The sequence below is a fragment of the Sorex fumeus genome, unplaced genomic scaffold (assembly GCF_029834395.1).
Source record: "Sorex fumeus unplaced genomic scaffold, SorFum_2.1 ptg000026l, whole genome shotgun sequence".
Lineage (NCBI taxonomy): Eukaryota > Metazoa > Chordata > Mammalia > Eulipotyphla > Soricidae > Sorex > Sorex fumeus.
Window position 1 is genome coordinate 11,188,325 of NW_026606083.1, and position 24,921 is coordinate 11,213,245.

The window sequence follows — 24,921 nt, forward strand, 5'->3', positions numbered from 1 at the left end:
ATATGTAATTTGCTCATTTTCCACTCATAGACTTTGATTACTTGTGATGATGGTGGAATGTGGTCCTTGCTTCGTGGCCACTAGTTTAATAGTAACAGAAGGAGACTTGAGCCACTCTAGATTGTGTTCTGATCGCGACTTAGTGTCTACCTGTTTCTGTTTTTGAACGATATTCAGGCTCTGTGCTCAGGCTCACTCCTAGGGGTGAAGGCCACATGGGGGTGCGGGGACGGAACCGGGGTTGGTGAAAGGCAGCGCCTTACCCCTGTATTACTCTCCAGCCCCATCACTTGTTTTCTAATTATTCTTTTGAACTTTGGGACACACAGAGCAGTACTCGGCCTGTGCCATATGCTGGTGCCCCGGGGTCGTGTGAAGTAGTTTCAAGCCCTGACCTGCATATTCTCTGCCACTTTATCTACATCCCAGCCCTGGCCAAGATTCTGTATCGTGCGGCATTAGGAACTTGGACTTGTCTCCAAATTTCTTTTGATTTGTAGTTATTAACTATAGGGGCCCAGTAAAAAAATAATTTGGAAATGATAAATTCAGAGTTCATTTGGGGAAAAAATGTTTTTCTATTTTCTATCCCCAAACTTATATTTAATGTAATTATGTGCTGTTCTCATTGTATTAAAAATATTCAAAATGTCTGGGTAAAAAAGTGTCCCATCGTAAATATGTACTGTGATACATCTGCAGTCTAGAAACTGTTTACTCTCCGTGGTGGGTTGTTTAATTGACTGCATTAAATAGGATGCTTCAAAATGAAAATGGCATGTAGAGGTCTTACTATTTTAATTTTTTTGCCACACCTGGCAGTGCTCAGGGCTTCCTCCCGACTCGTGCTCTCAGGGATCACTCTTGGTGGTCTCAGGTGAAGATACGCGGTGCCAGGGATTGAACCCAGGTCCGCTTCCTGCAAGGAAAGTGCTTTACCCGCTCTACTATCACTCTGGCCCCAGACTTACTGCTCTTGCAGTTAGAAGATTTCAGGTCCTGTTCTGTTTTGCTCAGTGGTAGAGCACTTGCCTTGCATGTGTGAGGCTCGGGCATCAATCCCTGGCACCACGAAAAAGAAAAAGAAACCTTAAAATCGAAATACAATTAGAGATTAATTGTGTGACTGTTTCACTTTGATTAGGAGGAAAGGGATGTCCTTCCTATGGATACTTTTTTTTACCTTTAATAGAGATGCTTTTGAAGGCATGAAGGTCTGGGTAGTAAATGGTTATATTCTGTAGGCTTGTCGCTCTGTTTACCCGAGCTTACCCTTGGTCACAGTTCGGGAGTTTGCTGGCTGTGCCGGTGTGTGCTTGGCCATTCAGAGTCGGCCCTTTTCTTCCTTACTGTGTAGGATGTGAGTGGCGGGGGCCCGGCTCGCTCTTACCCCGTGGGGGGTCTGTGTTACTACCTTTCCCCCCCGGAGTCCATGGGGGCCATCTTTGAGGACCCTGTCCACGTGGTCGTGTACATCATCTTCATGCTGGGGTCCTGTGCGTTCTTCTCCAAGACATGGATTGAGGTGTCCGGCTCCTCAGCTAAAGATGTGAGCATTTGGTTTACCTTTCAAAAAATGTGTCATTTGTAGACATCAAACTGAAACTGGTGTGCTTGGTCCACTGTTTTTGTAACAGAAGCTTGTTTGTTTGTTTTGGGTCACACCTGGTGATGCATAGGGGTTACTCCTGGCTCTGCACTCAGGAATTACCCCTGGCGGTGCTCAGGGGACCATATGGGATGCTGGGAATCGAACCTGGGTTGGCCGCGTGCAAGGCAATCGCCCTATCCGCTGTGCTATCATTCCAGCCCCCTTAACAGAAGCTTTTATACATGTACCCGTGTTTGGCAGGGCAGGGTGGTTCCCTAGGAATGCTGAGGATGCAGTGCTGCTCAGGCCTTCAGGGCCACCCCTGGGTGCCGGGGGTCAGACTGGGCCTGTTGCTCTCTTCTGGGCTCTTCACGCTCTGTCCTGATGCAGTCACGAAGCCTCAGGAGGCTTCCCGGGTTTCCTGAGCGTCATCCGAGCACATTGGCAGATCCACAGGATCAGGCCTTACCGGTAGACTCACGCTCAACCTTCAGTTTCCCTCCTGGAGGCAATGCCAGGAAGGAGACGGGCAGCTGCCATGGGGCGTTTGCCATGCTGACAGCCCCCGTCTCGGGTGGAGGAGGCTGGGAGGTGTCTGTGGTGCAGTGTGGCACAGACGTGGCCACGGGAATCAGGTGCATGGCTGTCTCTCGCAGGTGGCCAAGCAACTGAAGGAGCAGCAGATGGTGATGCGCGGCCACAGAGACACCTCCATGGTCCACGAGCTGAACAGGTGAGGCTGGGCGCAGGTGAGAGTCGGGCTTTCCTGTTGGGCTTTTACTGCCGTCTGTTCTGTATTTGTTGAAATTCTTAAAGCATTTTTTTTTCTCTGTTGTATATAAAAGAATTAAAAGTTCAACACAAACTTAATTGCTTTTCCAATGGAATGGATACTTTTGTTTTGGGGCCACACCCAGTGAAGCTCAGTGGTTAGTCCTGGCTCTGCATTTAGGATACTCTTAGTGGTGCTCGGGGGACCATATAGGATTCCGGGGATCGAACCCGGTTGACTGCGTGCAAGGCAAATGCTTTCCCCACTGTACTAGCACTCTGGCACACGAAATGACACATTTTTAATGGAAACAGCTTCCCACACTTCTGGGCCGTGTTGACAGTTGATGGGAGATTCCCCTGTGGGCTCGCCACCGGAAAGGGGTCCCCCCAAGCTGCTGCCCCGCGTGGGCCTGGGTGTCTTGGCAGTGTCACTTCTTGCTCTCAGCAAGTGCTCTGGATCATTTTTTTTTTTCGTTTTTTGGGCCACACCTGGTGGTGCTCAGAACTTACTCCTGGCCGTCATCAGGGATCATGCCTGGTGGTGCTTGGGGGGACCACTGTGGGTGCTGGGATTCAAACCCAGGGTCTGCATATAAGACAAGTGCCTTACCTGCTGTTTTATGGCTCTGTCCCCTCATTCTGCTACTCTTATCTACCATCTCCCCATCTCTTTTTTTCCAGAAACGCAATTAGAATCCCATTTCCTAGGCTATGTACAGCCAGCAGGGGGCGCTGTGGGAGAGTCATCAGTCTGGTCACGTGAGCCTGGCCCTGGCCCTGGCCCTAACCCTGAGCATTAGGAGGGGGCTAAATCACACACGACCCTGACTCTGGCTCTGAGAATTAGGAGGGGGCTTAGTCACCCACTGGGCTGCGGTATTGGGCTAGATCACACCGGGATATGACGCTTGCCTCACGTGTGGCCCACCTGGGTTTCATCCTCCGCACCTGAGCCCCACCAGGATCCCTGAGTGCAGAGCCCAGAGTAAGAAGCCCTGAGCAGTGCTGGGTGTGGCCCCCAAATAAAACATAAAATATTGAATCTGGAGGACTCTCTGCCATAAGATTCATTTCCTTTCTTGTTTGCTGGTTCACCTAAATTTTTGTTTTAGGGTGGTGGGAGGGGGCAGACTCCCCAGGGTTGCCATACCCAGAGGTGCTGGGATGGAACCAGCCTGTTCCGTCCTATGTGCTGCTCCGGGCCGCTGCCCATGCCTCACCTCCCACTGTGCCTTCCAGGTACATCCCCACGGCGGCGGCCTTCGGCGGGCTGTGCATCGGCGCCCTGTCGGTGCTGGCTGACTTCCTGGGCGCCATCGGCTCCGGCACGGGGATCCTGCTCGCAGTCACCATTATCTACCAATACTTCGAGATATTTGTTAAGGAACAGGCAGAAGTTGGCGGGATGGGCGCTTTGTTTTTCTGAATGTTCCGGTATCTCTTTGTGTGCGTGAAAGGGAAAAAAATTTTGACACGTTTGTTTTTGTCAAACAATGCTGGTTCCCCTTTCTCCCCGCGGTTTGTTTTGAATTGCTGACTGGCCCTCTGCCGAGGCGGGCACCGAGCGCCTGTGTGCAGCATTAGGACCGGCTGCCTTAAACTCACGTTTACACGAGTGGGAAGGACACGCCCTGTGGGCCAGTGACACGGAGCCCCTGTCCCCGCCTTGCTGCGCGCAGTGTTGGGGACGAGGACGCAGGTCCGACGTGTGCCAAGCCCAGGCCACCCGGCACCCCAGCCTGTTCCAGAATCAACATCGTCCCATCGCCACCTCCCAGTATTCCTGAGCTTATTCCATGAGTTCTGGAACATTTCTATCTATATTTTAGATATAATTTTTATACTTTTTTAACTCATAGTATCCACGATCCCCTCCTTTGAGTTGTCCCTTTTCCAAGCAGCCACGTAGCCCAGATGGGCGAGACCAAGTCCTGGTCGGGTGGGGTCCCGGGAGGCCTGGCTCAGCCCCTTCCTCTCCTGCTTCCTCATGGTGCGCACGCAGCGTGCTCCGTGCCCGGGACTGCTCCCCCGCCTGCCCCGCAGCCACTCGAGAATGCTCGTCGACACACTAGAGGCCCCGGTTTTTTTTTTCTTCTTAATCCCTGAAGCAAAATTCTAATCCTCACGCAGCGACTGTAGTTCAGCGGGGGTGGACAAGAGAGTAATTCACGCAGGAATCTGTGTATGCTGTTGTATTTCACAGCAGCGACATGAGTGTAAACTGTAGACAATAAACTTCCATTTAATAAAACTTTCAGTTGTGTTGGAAAAAATAAAACCTGACACGAAACATTCTAAGATTGTTTGTGTAGGTCCTTTGTGTCCTTACAGAACCTGCCTGTGGCCTGCCCGAGGGTGGGGGCCAGTGCAGTGGAGTCTCTCGGCTTTGCTGCACAAGCTCTGCAGGCTGGAGGTTCAACCCCTTGTGCCACAAAGCCCCGAGCACCCCAGACGGGATCTAAGAACCAAAGGTCAGATACAGCGGGACAAGATGAGCGTGCTGAGAAGTGAACTGATCTGGGAGGGCCTTGAATTCTCTTTGCATTCAAAGCTTTGGTGGGTGGGGAGCCAAGCGCTGTCTCAGCATGTTCGAAGGGGCCTGGCTAAGCTTGGCTCCCAGGAAGGCTGGCTGCTGGGGACACAGGAGACACAGCATCAAGCCTGGTGTTGAGGGCCTTAGCTGGTCTGGAGGGGAGGGACGAAGAACCCATCCCCTCTCCCCCAGCTCCAAGTTTATCACCAGGGCAATGCCCCAAACTGTCTTAGTGGGTTTTAGAATGAAGAATTTTTGAGAGTTTGATTCTTGAGCGTGCACCAGCAGGAGGGAAGTGCCTTGGGTTCTCAGTGGCCCCAAACCTTCCTGCTCAGAATCAGAGACCCCATTTTACTGGAGAGGGTTGGTTCAGGCTTGGGCTAAAAGTAAATGTCTCAGCACAAGTGTTGACTGTCTGGAGTTTAAGTCCTGCACATACACCGACTTCAGGCAGGAGATGCTTGAATTAGAGGGGCCCAGACCTCCCGGGGTAGGAATTCTGCACTTTTGGCTTTCGTTGAAAATGCCAAAGCAGTAGCCTCTGCTGTGTCACAGCTGACCACTGGGGGTGAGAGCAAGCAGCTGGCCTGGTTGTAATTCAGCCGATTTCTTGAGCCACGGAAATTCCGCTGAGCCCAGACCCCGTCAAGAGTCCATGTCTGCATGTGTACACACTGGCCACAGCTGAGTGTGTGGGGAAGGCCCGGCCTGCCTGACTGAAGGTCGCACACCCAAGCATTCTGTGCTGCTTTTATTGTATGAAAAAGATGGTCTGCATCTACAGGGGGAATACATATCTGCAGGGGGAGGGGTCAGAATTTGAGGAAGGGCACCTCGAAGGGCTTCATGTGGGCGTGCTGCAGGGCCAGGGCGTATGCGTAGACTCTGCTGTCCACCAGGAGCTTCTCTTCGGCCACCAGCGCTGGAGGGCAGAGGGAGTCAGAAGGGCATGGGGAGGCCCTGGAGCAGTTCCGTCCCCTCAGGGTCCCTTTGGCTGTGAGGGGAAGCTACTGCCCACCCCATTCCCCCCTCAAGTCCACCTGTGCCTGGGAGGGTGGAACTGGGCATAGAACACGCCCTCGGGCGCCTGTGTGCATCTCCCTGAGGGGTGTCCAGTCTCGTAGGCGGTCAGGGCGGAAGTCTGTCCTGGGAGTAAACAGCTCACATCCCGTTCCTTTTTACGTCAGCGGGGAGTGATGAGACTGTCCCTACTGGGCCAGGGAAGCTGGTTCCTTCACCCTCTGCCAGTACCTACAGGCTCCTTTCCTCTCCTAAATTGGGAGGAGGCTGGCCGGTGGGCGGGAGAGTGGACACCTCTAAATGCAGAGGAGCAGGCGGGAACCACACCTGCCTCTGAGGCACATGCCAGCCAGTACGGGCTCCTCCATATCGCTCCTTTCCTCATGTTTGGGTTTCCGGGCCACACCCAGCAGCTTGGGGGCCCACATGCAGTGTGGGGACTGGTATTGGAGGGGTGCACTGCAGGTGCCTCAACCTCTGGATTTACTGTCTTTCGGGTCCCATTTGTTCTTGTTCTATGAAGAGAGCTGAGAGGCTAAGGATTGTGTTCAAAATGCTGACGTCTGCACAGCTGGCCAGCAGAAGCCGAGTAAACACCTGCCGACGGTCTCTCAGACCAGGTGCTCTCACTGTTCGGGCTAGAGTTTTTGTTGAAAGGCAAGCCAGACTCTCTGGACAGCTGATTGCCCACAAGCAACAGACACGAGCAAGAGAAATGGGGACCCCTGTCTCACGGAAGGAATGGCCAGAATGGCCATGTTTGAGGCATGGGAAAGGGTTCCAGCCTGGCAGGGGAGCAGCCCCTTCCACAGGCACCGGCCAGTAGGTGTGCAGCAGGACCAGTTTCATCTTGGGCCCCCGCCGTCTCAGGACGGAGGCCACTGGATTCTCCAGCTGCCCAGGAATGGCCCAGGGAGCACAGGCAGATCTGGGCTGCTCGCGGCAGGGGGCCTGCACTCTGAGCCTGCACCCACACAGAGCACCCGGCTCCTGGCTCAGTGAGAGGCAGCTGACGGGCAGTCGGCCCCAGGAATGGGTGGAAGGAGCAGAACGGTCGGGTTTGCAGGTGAGAACTGAGAATGCAATCTGGACTGGCCTTGCGGGAGCCTGAAGGAGGACGTGTCCTGACCCCAGAGCATTCTGCCCGACTCATCACGCCCCAGAAGGGATGGCTGCCCTCGGCCAACTGCAGTGTCCAGGTCGCTGACCCGTGAGGAAAAACCCAGACATGGATTATCTATGGAGCCCACAGATGGGAGGGTGGGGGACCTCATTAGCATCCACTCACCGGTGAGTCTCTGCATCAGGTCATTCTTTGGTAAAGAAAGCACTTCCACAAATTCTACAACGAGAAAGTGCAAGTGAGGAGAGAGCTAGGGCAGAACCCCGCACCCGGGCAGACCATTACCGCTCCCCCGCGGGGCATGGAGCTGGCTGAGTCACGCACCTCCATCTCCTGCGGAAAAACAGAAGGGCTGGTGTTAGTAAGGCCTCTGGCAACAGAGAAGGCCGCACTGCCCGGCTATTTAATCATACGCGCGGTCCAATATTCTGCCAGGTCCCTGTTCGGCCTGATGGCGAAACGGCAGCACAGTACAGCAAGTTTAAACAGGCCTGGGCTTAGCACCTTCACTGCTCTGAAAGTCCCATTTCTGGGACTGGAGAGAGAAGACAGCAAGGAGGGGCTTGCTCTGCATACAGTAGACCCAGGTTCGATCTGGGCACCCCATATTCCCGAGGACAGCAGATTACTCCGTAGAGAGTCAGGGGTGCACAGCCGCATCCCCCAAGAGTCCCACTGTCCAGGATTAGGCGCATTCTCAGGAGCAGGGCTCCCCAGCCGCATCCGCCAGGCCCCTGGCGCCAGCCAACAAGCCCTGCCTTCAGTCCCAGCAGGAAGGATGCACAGAGCATCTCCCACAGCCTGGACCATGAACGTTTGCTAGCTTGCAAATGGGACACTGCGACTGGCTGCAGCGGAATGATGGAACCTTGAGAACAACTAAATGCGCAGATTTGGGCTCTGCCTGGGGCCCACTGTGGCATGCGTGTTTGGGGGTGTCTGCCTGGGGCTCACTGTGGCATGTGTTTGGGGGTCTCTGCATAGGGCTTGCTGTGTCATGTGTTTGGGGGTGTCTGCATAAAGCTCGCTGTGGGATGCGTGTTTGGGGGTGTCTGCCTGCCTGTCTGCATAGGGCTTGCTGTGTCATGTGTTTGGGGGTGTCTGCATAGGGCTCACTGTGGCATGCGAGTTTGGGGGGTGTCTGCCTGGGGCTCACTGGGACATGCATGTCTGGGGGTGTCTGCCTGGGGCTCAGTGGCATGCGTGTTTGGGGGTGTCTGCCTGGGGCCTGCTGTGGCATGCTTGTTTGGGGGTGTCTGCCTAGGGCTCACTGTGGCATGCGAGTTTGGGGGTGTCTGCCTGGGGCTCACTGGGACATGCATGTCTGGGGGTGTCCTTGCCCGGGGCTCACTGGCATGTCTGGGGTTCTCTGCCTGGGCTTCACTGTGTGCCGGGCTCTGGTGCGAGGCCATGGAATTGGAAGAGGCATTGAAGCGCCAGAATCCAGACCTGCAGAGCAAAGCTCTTCAAGGCCACACAGGAAAGTCCGAATATGAAGCGACTGGAAAACTGACAAGCTACTGGCCTGTAGTAATGCCCAGAGCTGCGGGCTGGGGAGAGAGTGCAGGGGTGAGGGCAGCTGCAACGATTGGGGCATCTGCTTTGCACTGGGATGTGGTCAGTCATGGCTCAAGTCCCCAGCACGATCTCTGAGCAATGCCTGGGGTCACTGCCGGCTCTGCCCCAGACACAGACACAGATGGCCGCAGCCTGAGACCACTCCTCCAGCCTGTGTGAGGAGGAGGAAGGGAGTGCCCGCTTCTCGCTATGCGCTATTTCAGTCGGGCTAGTTTGAGTACGTAGGCAGTGGGAGAGGCCGTTGGACAGGCCCTCCCCTCCACCCATGCCAGCCACTCACCCGGCTTTGGCTTCGGCCTGACGTTGGCTGCGTCGTCCCCGTTGATGGTGACTGTGACGATGTGTGTGGTGCAGTTGGATAGGCCCGGGTCCAGACACACGGCTACGGGGAGGCCGACAGTCACCTCGCTGCCTGCAGCCCCAGCGGAGCGGGCAGTGGCACAGCTGGTGCTGCCCAGCCACTCCCGCATTGCCCAGACATGCCAAGGGAGGACGGCCCGACCTCGCGAGGCTGCCACTCGGGTCATGAGGGAGAAATGACCACTGAGAAGCAAAAACATCTCCAAAGTGAAGACTTTCCTCGGGGTGAGTAAACTCTCTTCCAGTTAAAAGATGGCAACACGGAGGGCCCTCGCCTGCACATGCCAACTCGGCTTCCATTCCCGAAACCCCAAAGGGCCTCTGGAGTGACCCCTGAGTGCGGAGCCAGGAGGAAGACCTGAGTGCCGCCGGGTGTGGCCAAACCCCCTTCCCACTGGACCACAGCTCTGGCCCCCCAAGCTCAGTCTCTGGTCATGGGAGAGGGACATCGGCCCTGTAAGAACCCATGGAGCCCCCAAAGCTGCGGTGACCCCCAGAGCATGCAACAGTGTGGCAGGCCCCTGCCCCGGGCAGTGACACCAACCTGGAGAGCATTCGGCGATGTCCCCTTTGTAGCCCGTTTCCTCCTCCAGCTCCCGCAGAGCAGCTGCTTCTGGGCTTTCGTCACCATCTATGAGGCCTGGAAGGACCCGGGTGGGGGTTGGGGGCGGGCACTGTGATGAGTCCCGTGTGAGGGGCAGCGGCAACCCCTCCCCAGGGCAGCCCCCAAGGGAGGGGAGGAAGGAGTGGCTGCTGTGACGGGGAGGACGGAGCCTCTTGGAGAGGAGTAAAAACGCAATGCACGGTGCCCTGAGCACTGCCAGGTGTGGCCCCAGACCCCCTCCGCTTCCCAAGAAAGTCCCAACAGAAACCCCCTGAAAGTGAGATCTCAGCATGCAGGCACTTGGCAGGGCACTCCCTCTCCCGGGGAGACCAAGCAGACTCGGGGAGCGTCTTGCTGTGGTCAGGCTGTGGGAAACACTTAGTGACAGTGAAGCCAGACCCCGTCCCGAAGCTGGGAGCCCCCCCGCTAGGCACTGAGGCGGGTGGGTGGGGTCACCCCAGGTCTGGGGTGGTGCCTGGTGGCCGCTATGGCAGGAGAGCCACAGGGAGCAGCACGGGCTCAGCCCCCCTACAGGGATCACCTCCTACCCCGGGTCTCACACACCTGCGGGGAACTCCAGGCAGTAGCCTCCCATGGGCGGGCGGAACTGCTTCACCAACACGATACACTCGTAATGCAGGGTCCGCTGCAGCACCGGGATGATGGACACGCCTGTGCGGGGAGAGAGGACGAGGACCCCGGCTGAGGGCCTGGACGTGCCGCCCCCATCCAGGCCACTGTCTGCCGTGTGCTGACATGGAGAACGTAAGTCACACTGCCAGCACTTGGTGTTGGAGCTGCTCTTACCGAAGGCAGCAACTTGAGAACAGCCAGCTGGTAATACTGCTCTTCCTCTATATACACACTGCCCACAACTGCCTTAAAGGCAAATCACAGCGGCTAGGGATGGCCAGCCCGGCTCAACCCCTGTACCGCATCCGTCCCCCAACCCCACCAGGAATAATCCTGAGCACAGAGTCAGGAGTAGTCCCTGAGCGCCAAGCGGAACCAGAATTAAATGGTTAGCGTGGGGTGATGGACACTGAGCCCCACATAGACCATGCTTCGGCTCTGGGCAGACTGACCCCACGCCATGTGACTCTGGCCTCCGTGTCCTCAAAGCAACCAATTGACGGTTTGCTCTCGCGAGAGACCGATAAGCTGTTTAAGAATAAAGACCCTTTGCCCCCAGTTCTTGGCCTGGAAACCAAATGCAACATCCCCCAGAAGTAAGAAGGTGCAGGCGCGGCACCTACAAGGTCCAATTCTGGGGAAAAGGGGCAACGAAACAGAGAGCGGAAGGGGGGAAGCATGGCCCACTGCCCCACCTCTGGGCAGAGCGGTTCTCAGGGAAGCTAACCCAGCGGACAGTTTTCTCCTGATCCATTTCCCCATCAATGCACAAAGCTTAAAGTGGGGCCAAGCCCCCCCTCCCAAGGAGCCCCGTCCCCAAGGAGCGGCTGGAGGTCCTTTGTTCGAAATGAAAAGGGCTTCTGGAAGTCAGAACCTTCCTGGGCACGCAGCACGTGGCTTCAGGCCACGTGATCTGTGATCGGCGGTAGAGCATCACTACCGCATCCCTTCAGAGACACTTGGCAGGACCCGAGTGAGTGAGGAAGCTTGACTCAGTCTCGCAGCCAGCAGAGGAGGTCGGGTGGGAGTTAAGAGCCCATCGCTGCCCCGAGCCGGGGCCACCTACCGTCAGCCGACTGTCCTTTCCGAGTGGTTCGCTTCACAGTCTCCCAGGTTCTGTGCAGGCGGAGAAGACAGTCATCAGCGAGGCAGAGTCGCGGGGTCCCGCGCGCAGCCCCACCTTCACACACACCAAGCGTGCAGATGGGGACAAAGCCCAGAGGGCCAGCCCGGGGTTCCGAAAAGGACCCCAGGGAGCCAGGCCTCGGGGACACCCTGCCCAGTCGCATCAAGCCCACAGGCCGGCCGGGGCAGTTTCCCGCCCCTCACCTGAGATGCCCTAGAGGTGGCCGGCGGGTTACTGGCCGCGGAATGACCCGGCCTGCATGTAAGCGAGGGAGGAGAAACGGCTACGCTCTGCCCAGCGCTCTGCTTGGCTTCTCCTTCATGGGAGCCACAGGCATGGGGCCGTGGGGGTATCGGGCCCATTGGGTGACAGGGGAGAGACGGGAACCGGGGTGCGGGCGTGGGGCTCAAGGAACTCTGTCACTAGGAACCCAGCAAGTTTCTATTTAAAAATTAATAAAGTCCCCCCCCCCCAACGTTTAATATACTTATAAATTAACAAACACCAGACCTCTGTGTGGGCCAGAGCGAGATAGGAACGAGGACAGGTGCTGTATGAGGCTCTGCCACAGTCCCCGCACAACATGGCCTCAAGCTCGGCCAGGGGTCACTCTGCAGCACTGAGCTACTTAGCCACAGAGAACGGCCAGGTGCGGCCCCAGAACACGGACGCTGTGGCCGGGGGAGTGGCGCGGTGGCGGGGCAAGCGTGTGGCATGTTTGAGTCTCCGGGCTCGGCCCCTGCTCCACAGCAGGTCCTTCATCACCGCACCCAGCCACCCGCGACGGCCACAGGTTCTGTGGCGACCCCCAGCGCCCCAACATTCCTGTTAGTAGCAGAACCCAAGCAGCCACAGTCAGTCAGTCAGCGACAGGCCACCGAACTCGGCACCTCTGCACAGGCTCTCTGCCGCCTCAACAGGGGAGTCCCGAGCGACGCTGAAGGAGACAGTGGTGGAGAGGGACAGGGGTCCCATCCCCCATGGGCTAGGAACAAGGAAACAAGAGACAGGGGCTCAGGATTCCAGAGTTCCCAGGAAGTCAGCAGTCACAAGGCCTGCGGGCCGCGCAGCATCGACGCTCTGTGAGAAATACCGGGTCTGTGAGAACCTCAGCCATGTGAGAAACCCCGGCTCTGTGAGAAACACCGGGTCTGTGAGAACCCTAGCTCTGTGAGGAACACTGGCGCTGTGAGAAACACGGGTTCTGTGAGAAACCGGGGCTCTGTGAGAAACCCCAGCTCAAGCGGACCCTCCCTTCCGTCACCTCAGCCGACCCCTGCAGCCTTGACTGGAGGCCGGCTAAACCCAGGCCCGCTGTGACGGCATCGAGCCTCTCCTCACTGCAGCCAGCGCGACCAGAGAGGGGAAGGCTGCCTTCGCCTTCCTCGCCCCTTTCAGCCAGCTCAAAGTGGAAGGGGACCGGAGGTGACAATGTCAATGAAGGTGCCCGGGGACAGCCCGTTTCCACGCCTTTGAATCTGAGAACTCTCGTTGCTGCTGTGCCCTGTCGGTGATGGACCAAATACTGGGTGAAGCCCAGCTGGAAAGGGCAGCGCTGCCTGCCACCACCACCCCCCATGCCTGACCTCTCGGGAAGAGGGGAACTGACACAGGGACGGACACCCAGAATCCTGGCGCTGTGGCAGGACCCGAGACTGAACAACCCCAAACCCCACGTGACTCTGGCGCTAGGTCCCGAGGCAGGAAGGGTGGGAGGCGCAAGGGTGTGAGGGAAGCCGGTGCTGAGTCACTGAATCCAACAACTCTCAGGGACGGGCCCCTCAGGCCCCTCCGTCTCTGTCTAGACCCGCATGGGCAGAGGACGCCTGACGGCAGCCCAGGACTCCTCTGACACACCTTCTCTGTGTCTCCCTGATGTCTTTTTTTTTTTTTCCTTTTTGGGTCATACCCGGTGATGCACTCAGGAATTACTCCAGGCGGTGCTCGGGAGACCATATGGGATGCTGGGAATCGAACCCAGGTTGGCTGCGTGCAAGCAAACGCTCTACCCACTGGTGCTATTGCTCCAGCCCCTTCCTGATGTCTTTAACCCACTGTATCACCCGTCGTTCCGGGGGAGTGGAGTTCATCAGAGGCTGGTTGTGCCGAGGACAGATGTGTCTCCCAAATCCTCTGCCCCCCTCCCCCATCACAGGAACCTCTACCAGTTTGGGCTACACCCGGGGGGACTCAGGGATCACTCAGGGTACTGCTTGGGGGACCCTAAGGGGTGCCAGGGATTGATTCCCAGTTAGCCACATGCAAGGCCAGCACCCTGCCTGCTCTACTATCACTTCAATATTGACAAATGGAACTTTTATAAGAATCAGTGTCTATAAGGTAATCTAGACACTACATTTAGTGATGTTCTCAGATTGTCTCAATCTGCCTTAAAAAAAATTTTCAAAGATAAGTAATTTATCTTAACGCTTTTTTTTCCTGGTTATAAAAAAACTAAACGGAAATTTTAGAAGAGAAAAAAAAAAGACAATCACACAGCTGCCGTTACTCTGTTGCTAGTTTTCTTTCTAGTTTTTGCTGATAATTCCATTTAAATGGCGTAATGCAATTTTCTATTTGCTTATCAACTTGCATACTTTTCCCACATTGCTAGCTCGTCTCCACAATCTGCTTTGCAGGCGGCTGTTGTGGATTTTACCAGGTGAATACATGCAGCACTTCCTGTTTCTAAGATGCTCAGGTTGTTTTCAAGTTTTTCACTTTAAATTCTGATGAACAATTTCCATATATAAATGTGAAAGTAAGGGAGAGTCACCTTAGCACAGAGCTCAGAGTGGGGTCATGAGGACAAAGGGTCTAATACCTCCATGTTTGGTGGTTCTGTGTGTGTGCATATGGCGGGCTACTGGTACAGACTGTGAACTACCTTACCGCATTTTTCCCAATTAACATTTCCATGTGCAAAGTAGAAGCAAATAAAACCCAAGTTTCCCTCAAACCCAGTAATGTTCTCTGGAATTCCCCTAATTTAAAGATGAAAAACTAGGTGCTGGGGAGCTCCTCAGAGGGTGCAGTTAATGCTTGGTTGGAGCAAGGCTCCCAGTTTGGCCCTCACACCGCCCTCCATGGGCCTCTGGGCCAAGTCCTGTAGGGAGTGACACGTCCCCTACTGGATGCCTCCCTCTCTCTAATAAATTTAAAACAGATTAAAAGTAGTTTAGAAGTATGCAACCAGTACCAATAGCTTTTCTGCTTTATCAACCAAGTTAGGTTCAGAGCAAATTCTCTGTCTACACGAATCTGCTGAGGCCAGATGGTGTGACATTAGAATCCTGATTGCTTATTGTCTTCTACATTTAAGAGATTAATTCCACCTTGGCATAATTAGACATACAAAACACTGATAATGGGAAAACACCCAAATTATTTAAAATGAGTTTACAATGAAGAGAGGCGGCCTGGAAATAGGGGAAAATTACAACGAGGAAAGTCGTAAAGTTTCTGCCAAAGCCCAGAGACGCAGAGAACCCCGAACCAAGCACTTTACAAAAGGTGAAAGAAGTTTACCTTATTTTACCGGTAGGATCCATGTAAGTTGTTTTTTCAAGTTTGACCCATTTTCCTTCTGAAATCAACTAAAAGGAGATCAGACAGTTAATCTGGCACCTCTCAAACCCAGCAGCTGTTTGTGCAGGTGTCTGCATGCCCATGAAGACTCCACGCAGCTCTCCCTAGCTCGTGTGTGTGTGTGCCCATGTGCATAGGTATGTGTGCATGTGCGTATTTGTGTGTGTGTGTGTGTGTGTGCGCGCACATGCACTTTCAATTCTAAGCAGGAAACACAATGTTTTCAGCTGGGGCATTTAGGAGGGAATCCTAGAGGTAGAGCCCCAAGACAGTATAGATCAGGGAAGGGAGTGGATAGGACGCGGCGTGTAGGGAGGAGAGCATGTAGGTTGGGGGAGTTGCTCGGTGCTGGCTTCTGAGCGAGCACCAGTCACAGGCATGCTGAGCTCATGGACAGTTCAATGGTATCTTACTGACAAGGCCTGCAGGAGGGCTAAAGGGGGACTCCGGCACCCCCAGGTTTCCTACCCATCTGCGGGGCAGGACTAAGCTACTCAAGGTGCTTGTCTTAAACTGAGACCGGGCTAAGCCACCTGGGACACTACTCTGAACTGAGGCAGGACTAAGCGACTCAGGGCACTTCTCAGAACTGAGGCAGAGCTGAGCCACCAGGGCACTCCTTAGAACTGAGGCAGGACTAAGCCACCTGGGCGCTTCTCTGAACTGAGGCAGAGCTAAGCCACCCTGGTCGTCCTCGGAACTTGAGGCAGGGCAAAGTCACGAGGGGCGCTTCTCTGAACTGAGGCAGGGCTAAGCCACCCGGGCGCTCCTCGGAACTGAGACTGAGTCACACTGTGTCCCTGGGCAAGTCTGCTCTCACTAGCCTCCCTTCCACTCCCTGGCAGCAGCACATCTGAATAATGCCCCTGTCTGTCCCACCAGCATGGAATAGGCCTTAAATCCGACAGCCGTTTCTCTGTGTCCCCACAGAGGCAGGCTGGAGAGGACAGGGCTAAGGCACTTCCTCACAGGCTGCTGACCCCGGGACCCCTGGCAGCACAGGGCGAGACCAGAGTGCCAGGCTGCATGGTCTGAGATGGAGTCAAGGTGACGGTTCCTTCGGGAAGACTCTGCTCGGTAGCTACCTGGAGTCGCAGACGCACTGTTTGTTGAAAACTGACAACATGGCTGCAACTGTTCTTGAACACCCAGGCTGGGACGGCAGTGGCGGGATGGGAAGCCCACGGTGGAAATGACTCAACCCGAAGGCTCGTGCGTGGCTCATTCTTCCACTGGGGAAGGTTCTCACGTGAATAGAAGTGGTTGTGACTAAAACCATCTGCGTCCCTAACGCGTATAGTGAAGGGGGGTCACTCTAGGAGCCAGAGCCAAAGGACAGCGGGGAGGGCGCTAGCCTTGCCCGGGACTGGCCCGGGTTCGATCGCCGGCATCCTGTATTGTTCCTTTGGTGCTGCCAGGAGTAATCCTTGAGTTTGGAGTCAGGTGATAAGCCCTGAGCACAGTCAGGTGTGACACACCAAACCCAAAACAACACTTAAAAAAAAATGCTTCTGATCCCAAAAAGGGAGCAATGACAATGCTCATTACTGTCATCTGTAGGGAAGGGATATGTGGGGTTCGGGTCACACCTGGCAGTGCCCAGGGCTTCTTCCCCATCCCTGTGCGGTTCAGAGGGATTCCAACCAGGGCCAGGCCATACAAGGAAAGCATCTTAACCCCTGTCCCCTCTTTCCGACCCCACCCCATACTGACTTTAACTAAGAAACGGCCTTTGAACCAACACACCTGGGCACTTCTTCAGGACTCGATGTGAGAAGGGGGCGGGGGGGGGGAGGGGGGAAGCTTTACCTCCTCGGAAATAATAGTCTGTCTGGAGTTCTGCGAAGAAATCGTTTCCTGGTTTTCCATTTTCAAACCAGTTGGCCTCGTTTCTCAGGTGAGAGAAGATCGCACTGCAAGAGAACGAGCGACATCTGTGAGAACGTTCAGCAGGCCGAGTGTTCGTCCACAGCCACAGGGAAAAGCAATTAAATGGCAAACGAGGGGCCCCAGAGCCAACCAGCTGCTGCTGAGGGCAGGAAATGGCTTGATCCCTGCGGCAACACCAGGGGCGACTCCCCAGCCAGGGCCAGGAGAGCCTCAGCACTGTCGGATGTGACCCCCTAATCAAGAAGACCCCACAAAACCTATGTGTTACTGAAACTCTGTCGTGGGAAGACCTGGGTCGGCCGTGGAAAGTCAGGACGAGGTCGGCAAGTGCGTGCAGGAAGGAGCTGCCTGCCCGAGGGGCCCAGCCACTCCCTCCACCCCTGGGAAATGTGACCAGGTGTCTGGAGCCAAACCTTAAGGCCTTTCCTGGCAGAGAGCTGGAAGGTGCTGGAAGGTGCTGGAAGGATCTAGACCTCTTGGGACCACTGCTCAGCTATGTCCAATCTCCAACCCCCTCCCCCCAGAAGCTTTCTCAGACCCCTCTTTTTAACACTCGTTAATCTCATAAAACCTAAAACTTTCTTTCCAAATGAGCGTATAGATTTGCCACTGGTCGACACTAAGCGTGGGGTGCACTGTTCCAGTCCTCCCTGTGAGGAAGCCCCAGTGGGCCCCGTCCCCTCCCATCCTCACCACCACCAGTGTTTTCTCAGTCTCAAAGTTCCTTTGGCTGAGCTGTGTCAGTTCAGTTTTGTTTACACATTGTGCGTGAAACCGCCCAGTCCCTGTCTTCCCTTCCCTGGATGACTGCTTAACACAATCACCTCAGGTCCCTACTGCCTTCCTTGAGAGGCTTCCCTTAGGTCAGAGCCCAGTGTTGGTCCAGCTTCTCGTCCTGGTCCCATACCTTCGGGACCTCTGCATGTGTCCTAAGGAAACCCACTGTCTGAAGTTGGAGCCCGATGGCCCCCGTTTGGCTGCGTGTGAGGTAACACCACACAGCCAACGGTATTGATAATACTGTGAGGGAGGTGTGAGGGAGGGCGTGGACTCCCAGGCTAACGGCTACAATCCATTTCCTCTAGCTGGGGAGATTCCTTCATTGGTGGAACCTGCGTGGTCTACAAACAGCTTTTCTACCTGCAAAGCTGACTGACGGTATGGCTGTGTCTGGAATTATAGGCTGAAAAGAAGGTTCTTTTAGAAATTTGGAGGCAGTTCCCAGCCCAGCCCCCGTTTCTCCTAGAATGACGCTGATCTGCCACGCCTAAACCAAGGGAAGCTCTGATTCTGGTGCCCTTCAAGAGCTGTGACTCTCCCCTTCCCAGCCCTCCACGGCAAGGCATCCCTCAGCATTCCCAGGTGTACTGTTTCTATCAGGTGTACTGTTTCTATCCCCCAACTCTGCCCGGACTCCTATCTCCTACTGGGGAGGAAATCTTTCCCACTTTCTACCAAGTGTCCTACCTCCTGGACACTTGGTTTTACTCTTCTGGTGTCTTGAGTCGCGCCTGGCTGTTCTTGGGGGTCCTCCCGACAGCTCTCAGGGGACCATGGAGCCTGGGACGGAACCGGGACCCTGTGCAGAGACTGCACGCGCTCAGCCCACTGGGCAGTCTCTGGCCCAACACACACTTCTCTTTCCACAGCCCGACTCTTGACACTGGTCACACACACACACACACACAAAACCCAAAAAATGACTGCTCATGTCACAGGGCGCGAAACTCTGGGTGTGGTGAAGGACGAACTCCAGGCAGACCACTCCGTGCTGAGAAGCAGGCGAGCCTGGGCCTGCTGCGGCTGGTTCTCAAGAATATGCCCCATCTGCTTGTCATTATGTGATTAAGGGAGTTAAAAACTCAATTTCAAAACTATCTTGGCACACAGTTGAAAGACGCATGCTTCCTGATTTCCATCAAAGCAGAAGATCAACGATCAACTGCCTTTCCTGAGAGCGCCCGGGCAACTCAACGGGTGTGCATGGGAGGGGCGAGGACAGTCCCTCCTCAAATGGAACCAGACACACAGGCACAGGAAGGATGCTGAGCCTCTACGTTACACTGTGTGTAAAGAAACCACCCCCTAATGGCTCAGAGACCAGGTGTAAAACTAACCTTCCTGATCCTGTGCTGGAGAAAGGTCAAGGGGCTGGAAGCATCTCTGTAGTGGGAGGCCCCTGGGTCACAAAGACTCTGGTGCAACCCCCATACTGCTGAGTAGCACCCCTCCCCCAAACTCAACCAAACAAAAACCCAAACCCCCAAATCTTCATGATCTTGGATGAGGCAGTATTTTCTAGATACAAAATTATGGCACAGCAACCAAAGAAAATTTTGGACTTGAGCAGAATGAAACACTTTTAGGGGTCGGAGCGCTAAGGAGGGCCAGTGCTTGGGGGCGAGTGTGTGCCTTGTACCTGGCACTACACCTGGTCTCCTGAGCAGAGTCTGGAATAGTCCCACCCTCAAACCCCTCCCCCCCCCAAAAAAAAACCAACCAAAAGCGTATCCTTTATTCTTCAAAGGATACTGCCAAGAAGAGTGAAAATAAAACAAAAAAAACTCACAAAATGGGCAAAAATGATAACCCCATAGGAAACTTGCACTTGAAATATGTAAAAATAAACCTCATACAAAACAGTAACCAAAAGACAGCCTAACAGAGAACAGAGGGACAGTACGGGGCAAAGGTCCCAGCCTTGCAGAGCATTAGTCCATGCCATGGAACAGAGTATCCATCCTCGGAAAGAAACCAAACACGGTTTCACGGACCAATGAAATGCCACCACATGGGTGGGCCCTAGAAAGGCTGCAAAAGGCAGGACAGGCTGAACCATGTGACTTCAGGGGGTCCCAGAGAGGCAAATCAACCGACAGAAAGTGGATGAGCTGTGGCTGAAGGAAGGTGGAGGGCCTCTGAGCTCTTAAAGGAGGAACCCCAAGAAGCAGGATTTTACAGTTCAAAGGGTGACTGTATGTGGGGCTGGAGCTAGTACAGCAGGGAGGGCATCTGCCTGGCATATCGCAAAGCCAGGTTCGGCCCCGCAGCCCATAAGGTTTCCTGGACACTGCCAGCAATTACTCCTGGGAGCTGAGTCAGGAATTATCCCTGCGCATCATGGGTGTGGCCCCTAAACCAAATAAGCCCCAGGAAGGTGGACATGATCGTGGTGATACCCATGATCACATGGGGGGGCGGGGGTTGTTGTCAAAAGCTGACGAAGGCCCTGGCTCCCTGAAAGTGGTAGGCAAGTGTCCCTGAGCTTTGGGGCTAGTCTCCGGAGCGTCACTATGCTCCACTGGGCCTTTCTGCTGTACAGAAGTGATTTCATTTAATACAGTATTATCAATACCATTGCTCTGAAGATTTTTCCTTGGTGGGGCCAGGGCGATAGGACAAAGGTAGGGTGCTTGCCTTTTATGTGGCCAACCTGGGTTCGATCCCCAGAACCCCATATAGTCCCCTGAGCCCCACCAGGAATGACCCCTGAGCACAGAGGCGGGAGTCACCCTGAGCACTGCTGGATGTGGCTTGAAAGCACAAACCAAAATCAAAAGCTTGTTCCAGGATGCTTGGCCCCATGGCGCGGGTGTGACAGCTGGCGGTCCCAACCACATGGGGTGATGCGGTGGCGGTGGGTGGCACATGGTGCTGAGCACCAAAGCCAGGGTCTGGCATGAGCCTGTGTCCTGCCCGGAGCTTGGCCCCACCCCTGGCAGTGATTCCTCTGGAAGCACCTGGGGTGAGACAGTGCTTGGTTCTCACAGGCAGTCTGCAGGATCCCAGGCCGAGAGGCGCGGTGGCCACGTGACAGGTCAGCCCAGGTCTCAGCGGGGAGTGGCTGCCTGCCTGCACCTGCACCGCTGCGCCCGCATCAGGAGCCTGATCTACCTGGATCTTCCTCCCCACGTTTGCTCCCTTCTGTCAGGGACACGCAGCAGAGAAGGAGAGCTCCCTCCACTCTCAGACCCGACAGAGAAACCGGCCTTTCGAGCCGAGTGGCATTCAGGGTACAGGAGAGACAGCAGCGAAACAGTGGGGCGGGTGAAGCCAAAGGCCAACTGTGGTGTCAAAAGTGAGTTCACGCCAAACTCCTTTTCGACACACCAACCCTGAACCTGGGAACGCGGCCTGGGCAAGAGAAGCAGCAGTGAAGGCAGAGCGCAGTCATCCTGAATTTTCTCTGCGAAAAAGGTTTTCCATCTTTGGCTTCTCAGAAAGTCAGGGCCGGGGTCTCTTTGGCCATTTCTACTTGCGACCCCTTCTCACCCCAGACGTTTTTCCAAGACTTTAGGATACAAGCCAAGTCTACAAGACACTTACTGATAAGAAGCCATAAAGGAGTCACACATTTATATTTAAAAACAAAACCTTCACATTCTCTTTTTTTTGCTTTTTGGATTACACCTGGCGATGCTCAGGGGTTACTCCTGGCTCTGCACTCAGCCTTGGTGCTCGGAGGACCATGTGGGATGCTGGGAATCAAATCCAGGTCGGCGGCATGCAAGGCAAACGCCCTACCCTCCGTGCTATTGCTCCAGCCCCCACGACCCCTACATTCTTGACGTGACTCACAAGGGGTTGGGCGCCAGTTTCCTAAGGGAGGGCGGAGTGCATCTAATTCAGAAGGCCCCGCGCCTCTCCCAGGGACAGGGACATTCTCCCAAGTCAAAAGACAACGTGAAGTCACTTATCTGCTCCTTCAGGCCCCTTACGTGTCTTACAGATTTTAAAAGTGCTGTTTTTGGTCGCAAAGCGAGAAAAATCAAACTTAAAATAAAGAATGTAATTAAAACTCAAGCAGGGACCATGATTCACAGTGTTCCACAGAGAATCTCAAAAGTCCCACTGAGCCATTAGCATCCAAGGCCCAGGTGACCCATCAGAATCCCTGCTCTTGAGAAGGTGAGGCAACCCAGGGTGCCCCGCTTTCAGAACTGCATATACAGCACCTGCTTCCAGCCTGAGGCGGGGAACAGGCAGCAGAACACGGACAGAGGAACCAGTAGCGCACCCTGAAAGGAATTGATCCAAAGTGACCGGTTTCTGCCTGAATAACTTCCAGACTGTGTGGCTGGTGAAGTTAAGCTCAGGCAGGTTCAAGATGGTCTGTCTTGGCTGCGAGTGAAGGCAGAAAAGCCAGCAGAGCCAAGAGGGGCGGGAGGGAGCGTACAGAGTTTGAAGCACTCACCTTGACCGTGGCCGAGGCGGGTTTGATGCCCGTTATTCAAGAGAGCCTAAGAGAGCCAGGAATAAGCCCTAAGCACTGCCAGGTGCCACCCCAACGCCAAGATATTATCAGTAATAGTGAATAAAATTAACAAAAGGAACAAAGAACCTACAACGACAGTTATAATTATTAATCTTAAGGAATCTATCATTTATTGGTTATAACCACACACACGCAAGACAATTTTGCAATTTTTCCCTTGTGCCACGTTTCAAATCCTGCTTTTCTTTGCTGACAAGGACCCTCAGACAAGGAAGATGTTAACGCTGGCAAGTCACTGTTCTCTTTCATTTATGCTAGGTGTGGCTGGCAGGTGGGCAAGGAGGGACTCGATCTTTTACTGAATTATGCTAGTAGGTGATTGAGCATCATTCTGAACAGATGACTCAGAACTGTTAGCTCAGGCTTAGCAGGAGAGCTCCCCCAAGTGACCCTTGAGAAGGTTACTTATTACAGCCACACAGGAACAAAACGGAGATAGAATCTGACCTAAAGGCTGGGAGCCTTGGCAAGGAAAAATTTAATACCCTGCCCACAGTGACATATCCCACATTCCTGAAACTTGCTCTTTCAGGGGCTAGAAGCTGATTGGGAGATGGTCTTAACAGAGCTTGAGGCAAGAGAAAGGGGCGCAAGAGGATGCAGATCTGAACTCCTTGACTTCCAGCTAGCGGCAAGACAGCTCCAGGAGAGCAAGGGGGAGCAAGAGAGGCAGCTGAGTTCAGACGGCTGCAACACACGTGTATGGCTGCAGCACACGTGTACATATATCCGGGTTTGATTGCTGGCAGGACAGTTCCCTGAGCACAATCTGGTCTGCGCACCCCCACCCCTCCACCCCAGCACTTCCAAGTGAAGAAAACTGGTAGGTACCAATCTAGTTGTTTAAGTATTTAAAAGAAAAATCTTTTTCCATTATTTAACCTGTAATTACATACTGCCCCCCACCAATTCCTTCCCATACATGAGAAAAAGCTGTTCTTCCTCACTGTAATGCTTTTTACTAAACTGAAGGAACCTGGATCAAAGCTATCACGTCATAGCTAAAGAGTCAAGACAAACCAGGTGGCTAGAAAATAACAAAGGAATTGAGCCAGCTCCATTCAAGGGCTAGGTGCTTTTGGCCCCGGGCTAATGATGCTGGTTAAATGTGTAACAAATTGGGGAGCGAGGAGCCCAGGATCAAACACAGGCCCTCGGAAAAACCAAAACCGCTACCCTTCAGCCCTATAGCTATTTCTCAGGCCAAGCTATCGCGCTGAGCAGCGTCTCAACCAGCATCCGGCGCCTCTCGAACCCCGCAGTTTCTAGGATTTTAACGCCCCGACCTCGCCCAGAGTAGGTCCTTCATTCCAGCGTCCTCCTCCATTCCTACCCACTCCAATCTTCAACAGAAAACGTTTCATCCACAGTCAGGCCCTCAGTTCCAACTTGGTTTCCAGGGCAGATGTTTAGTTAGAAGCCCCTAAGCAACACCTGGTATTCCCCCCCCCCCCAGCCCATCCCCAGCAAGGGTAACATTGTAACCGATTCACATCTGCTAGGAAACTGTATCTTTCAAAGCAAAGCGCGGGACAAAAACCTGTTAGCCGGCTATTTTCCGACAAAAGGAAGCAATAAGGCAGAGCATATTCCCGTGGGGGGCTCGATGCCGGAGAGAGGGGGGTCCCCCTCCCCCGGAGAAGCCCCCGCGCAGGTGCTAGCCCCGAGTCCGCCCGACTCTAAGCAGGGGCCCGCGCAAGTGCCAGGCTCGTCTCCCGAGGCAGAGGCAAGGCTCCGAGTCGGCAGTGATTTTTTCCATCCCTTTACCCAAACCAAAAAAGAACTTTCTTCAAATCCCGCCTTCTGGTCGCCCCCGGCGCCGGGGGGAGCGCGAGGGGCGGGAAAGGGGGCGCGCGGGACCCTCCCAAGCCGCTGGCCCCAGGACCCTGCAACAGGGGCTGCCCCGAGAGCGCCTCCAGCCGGGCCCTCCCCCGCGCCCCGCAGCCGCTCCCAGACCCGTGCCCGCTTACCCCCTGCCCGGAACGCGCGCCCGGGCGCCCAGTGCAGCCACTGCAGCTGTGCGCACCCCCTTCCCGCCTCCCCGGGGCCCCGCGACCCCTCCCAGGGACCTACTCCGAGGTGCTCCCGCGGGCGGAGGGCGGCGCGGCGGGCGCGCGGCAGCAACCTCCCGGGGCGCCGAGGCTACAGCGGGACGCGCGGCCGCATCCCGCGGAGGCAAGCTGTGAACGCGCGGCCCCTCCCGGCCGCCGTAGCTGCCCGCGCCGCCGCGACCCCGGCTGCGGGATTCCCTTCCGGGTCAGCGCGGCGGGGCCGGAAGTGGCGGCGCAGGTGTGCGGGCGCAGGTGTGCGCGCCGCCGTGGCCGCCGGGGCGTCGAGGCCGGACGCGCGCTGCCGGCGGGACGATGAAGAAGGAGCAGGTGCTGCACTGCCAGTTCTCCGCGTGGTACCCGCTCTTCCGGAGCCTGACCATCAAGAGGTGACGCGGGGCGGGAAGGGCTCGGCCTGGCCCCGAGCGGGACGTCGCCGCGCTTGCTGCCGGAAAGCCGGCAGCTGGTGACAGTCCCGCCCGGGCTGGTTAGGGCCGGTGGTGGGCAGCCCGGGGAACCCCTCCCCGCCTGGCGGCGCCCGCAGTTCGGGTCCTGGGAGGCGACGCCGCGGGAGGACCTCCTGCAGAGCCCCCGGAGCGACTTGGACATCCGCGTCCGGGACGGAGAGCAGAGACTGGCCGTCCGCCACCCCCTCCCCTCCCCCGGTTGCAGCGGTCGCGGCTCCGGCACCGGGACTGCAGTGTGGCTGCAGAAGGAGGGGGATCGGCTGGAAAAGTTGAGCATCTCCGTTTTGCTCCCTCGCCCGCTCCAGGCTCGC

At 55.4% G+C, this 24,921-nt stretch overlaps 3 protein-coding genes across 5 annotated transcripts in view; 2 read left to right on the forward strand and 1 right to left on the reverse strand.

Moving 5' to 3' along the window:
* The window catches only part of SEC61A2 (SEC61 translocon subunit alpha 2), a 257,743-nt gene extending 253,813 nt beyond the window's left edge, over positions 1 to 3,930 (forward strand). The window contains exons 8-10 of one of the 2 annotated variants that reach the window (XM_056114702.1): positions 1,358 to 1,549; positions 2,248 to 2,324; positions 3,605 to 3,928. In XM_056114702.1, coding sequence (XP_055970677.1) covers positions 1,358 to 1,549; positions 2,248 to 2,324; positions 3,605 to 3,791 — 456 coding nt within the window. In that variant the 3' untranslated portion in view covers positions 3,792 to 3,928. Of the gene's footprint in view, positions 1 to 1,357; positions 1,550 to 2,247; positions 2,325 to 3,604 lie in introns of both variants that reach the window. The other variant, XM_056114701.1, reaches the window with a different exon arrangement.
* Positions 3,931 to 5,674: 1,744 nt separating this feature from the next.
* NUDT5 (nudix hydrolase 5) lies at positions 5,675 to 24,278 on the reverse strand. Its single transcript, XM_056114685.1, has 10 exons — positions 24,169 to 24,278; positions 16,740 to 16,843; positions 14,871 to 14,938; positions 11,283 to 11,332; positions 10,148 to 10,255; positions 9,524 to 9,619; positions 8,900 to 9,001; positions 7,366 to 7,374; positions 7,207 to 7,260; positions 5,675 to 5,820 (listed from the first exon to the last, which is right to left on the reverse strand). Exons 2-10 carry the CDS (start codon positions 16,797 to 16,799, stop codon positions 5,711 to 5,713), a joined length of 657 nt encoding a protein of 218 aa, XP_055970660.1. The 5' UTR covers positions 16,800 to 16,843; positions 24,169 to 24,278; the 3' UTR covers positions 5,675 to 5,710.
* A 102-nt stretch (positions 24,279 to 24,380) lies between these two features.
* Positions 24,381 to 24,921, forward strand: part of CDC123 (cell division cycle 123) — a 312,575-nt gene continuing 312,034 nt past the window's right edge. For both annotated transcript variants that reach the window (XM_056114511.1, XM_056114510.1), the window contains exon 1: positions 24,381 to 24,532. In XM_056114511.1, the coding sequence (XP_055970486.1) occupies positions 24,459 to 24,532 (74 nt within the window). In that variant the 5' untranslated portion in view covers positions 24,381 to 24,458. The remainder of the gene's footprint in view (positions 24,533 to 24,921) is intronic.

Excerpts from the sequence above, each read along its gene's own strand:
- NUDT5 (XM_056114685.1), bottom strand. The coding sequence starts at position 16,799 with ATGGAAAACCAGGAAACGATTTCTTCGCAGAACTCCAGACAGACTATT. Across the intron at positions 10,256-11,282 it reads GAAAGGACAGTCGGCTGACG|GCGTGTCCATCATCCCGGTG; the intron begins GTAGGTGGCCCC and ends CTCCCCGCACAG. Across the intron at positions 9,002-9,523 it reads CATCGCCGAATGCTCTCCAG|CCGTGTGTCTGGACCCGGGC; the intron begins GTTGGTGTCACT and ends GCCTCCCCGTAG.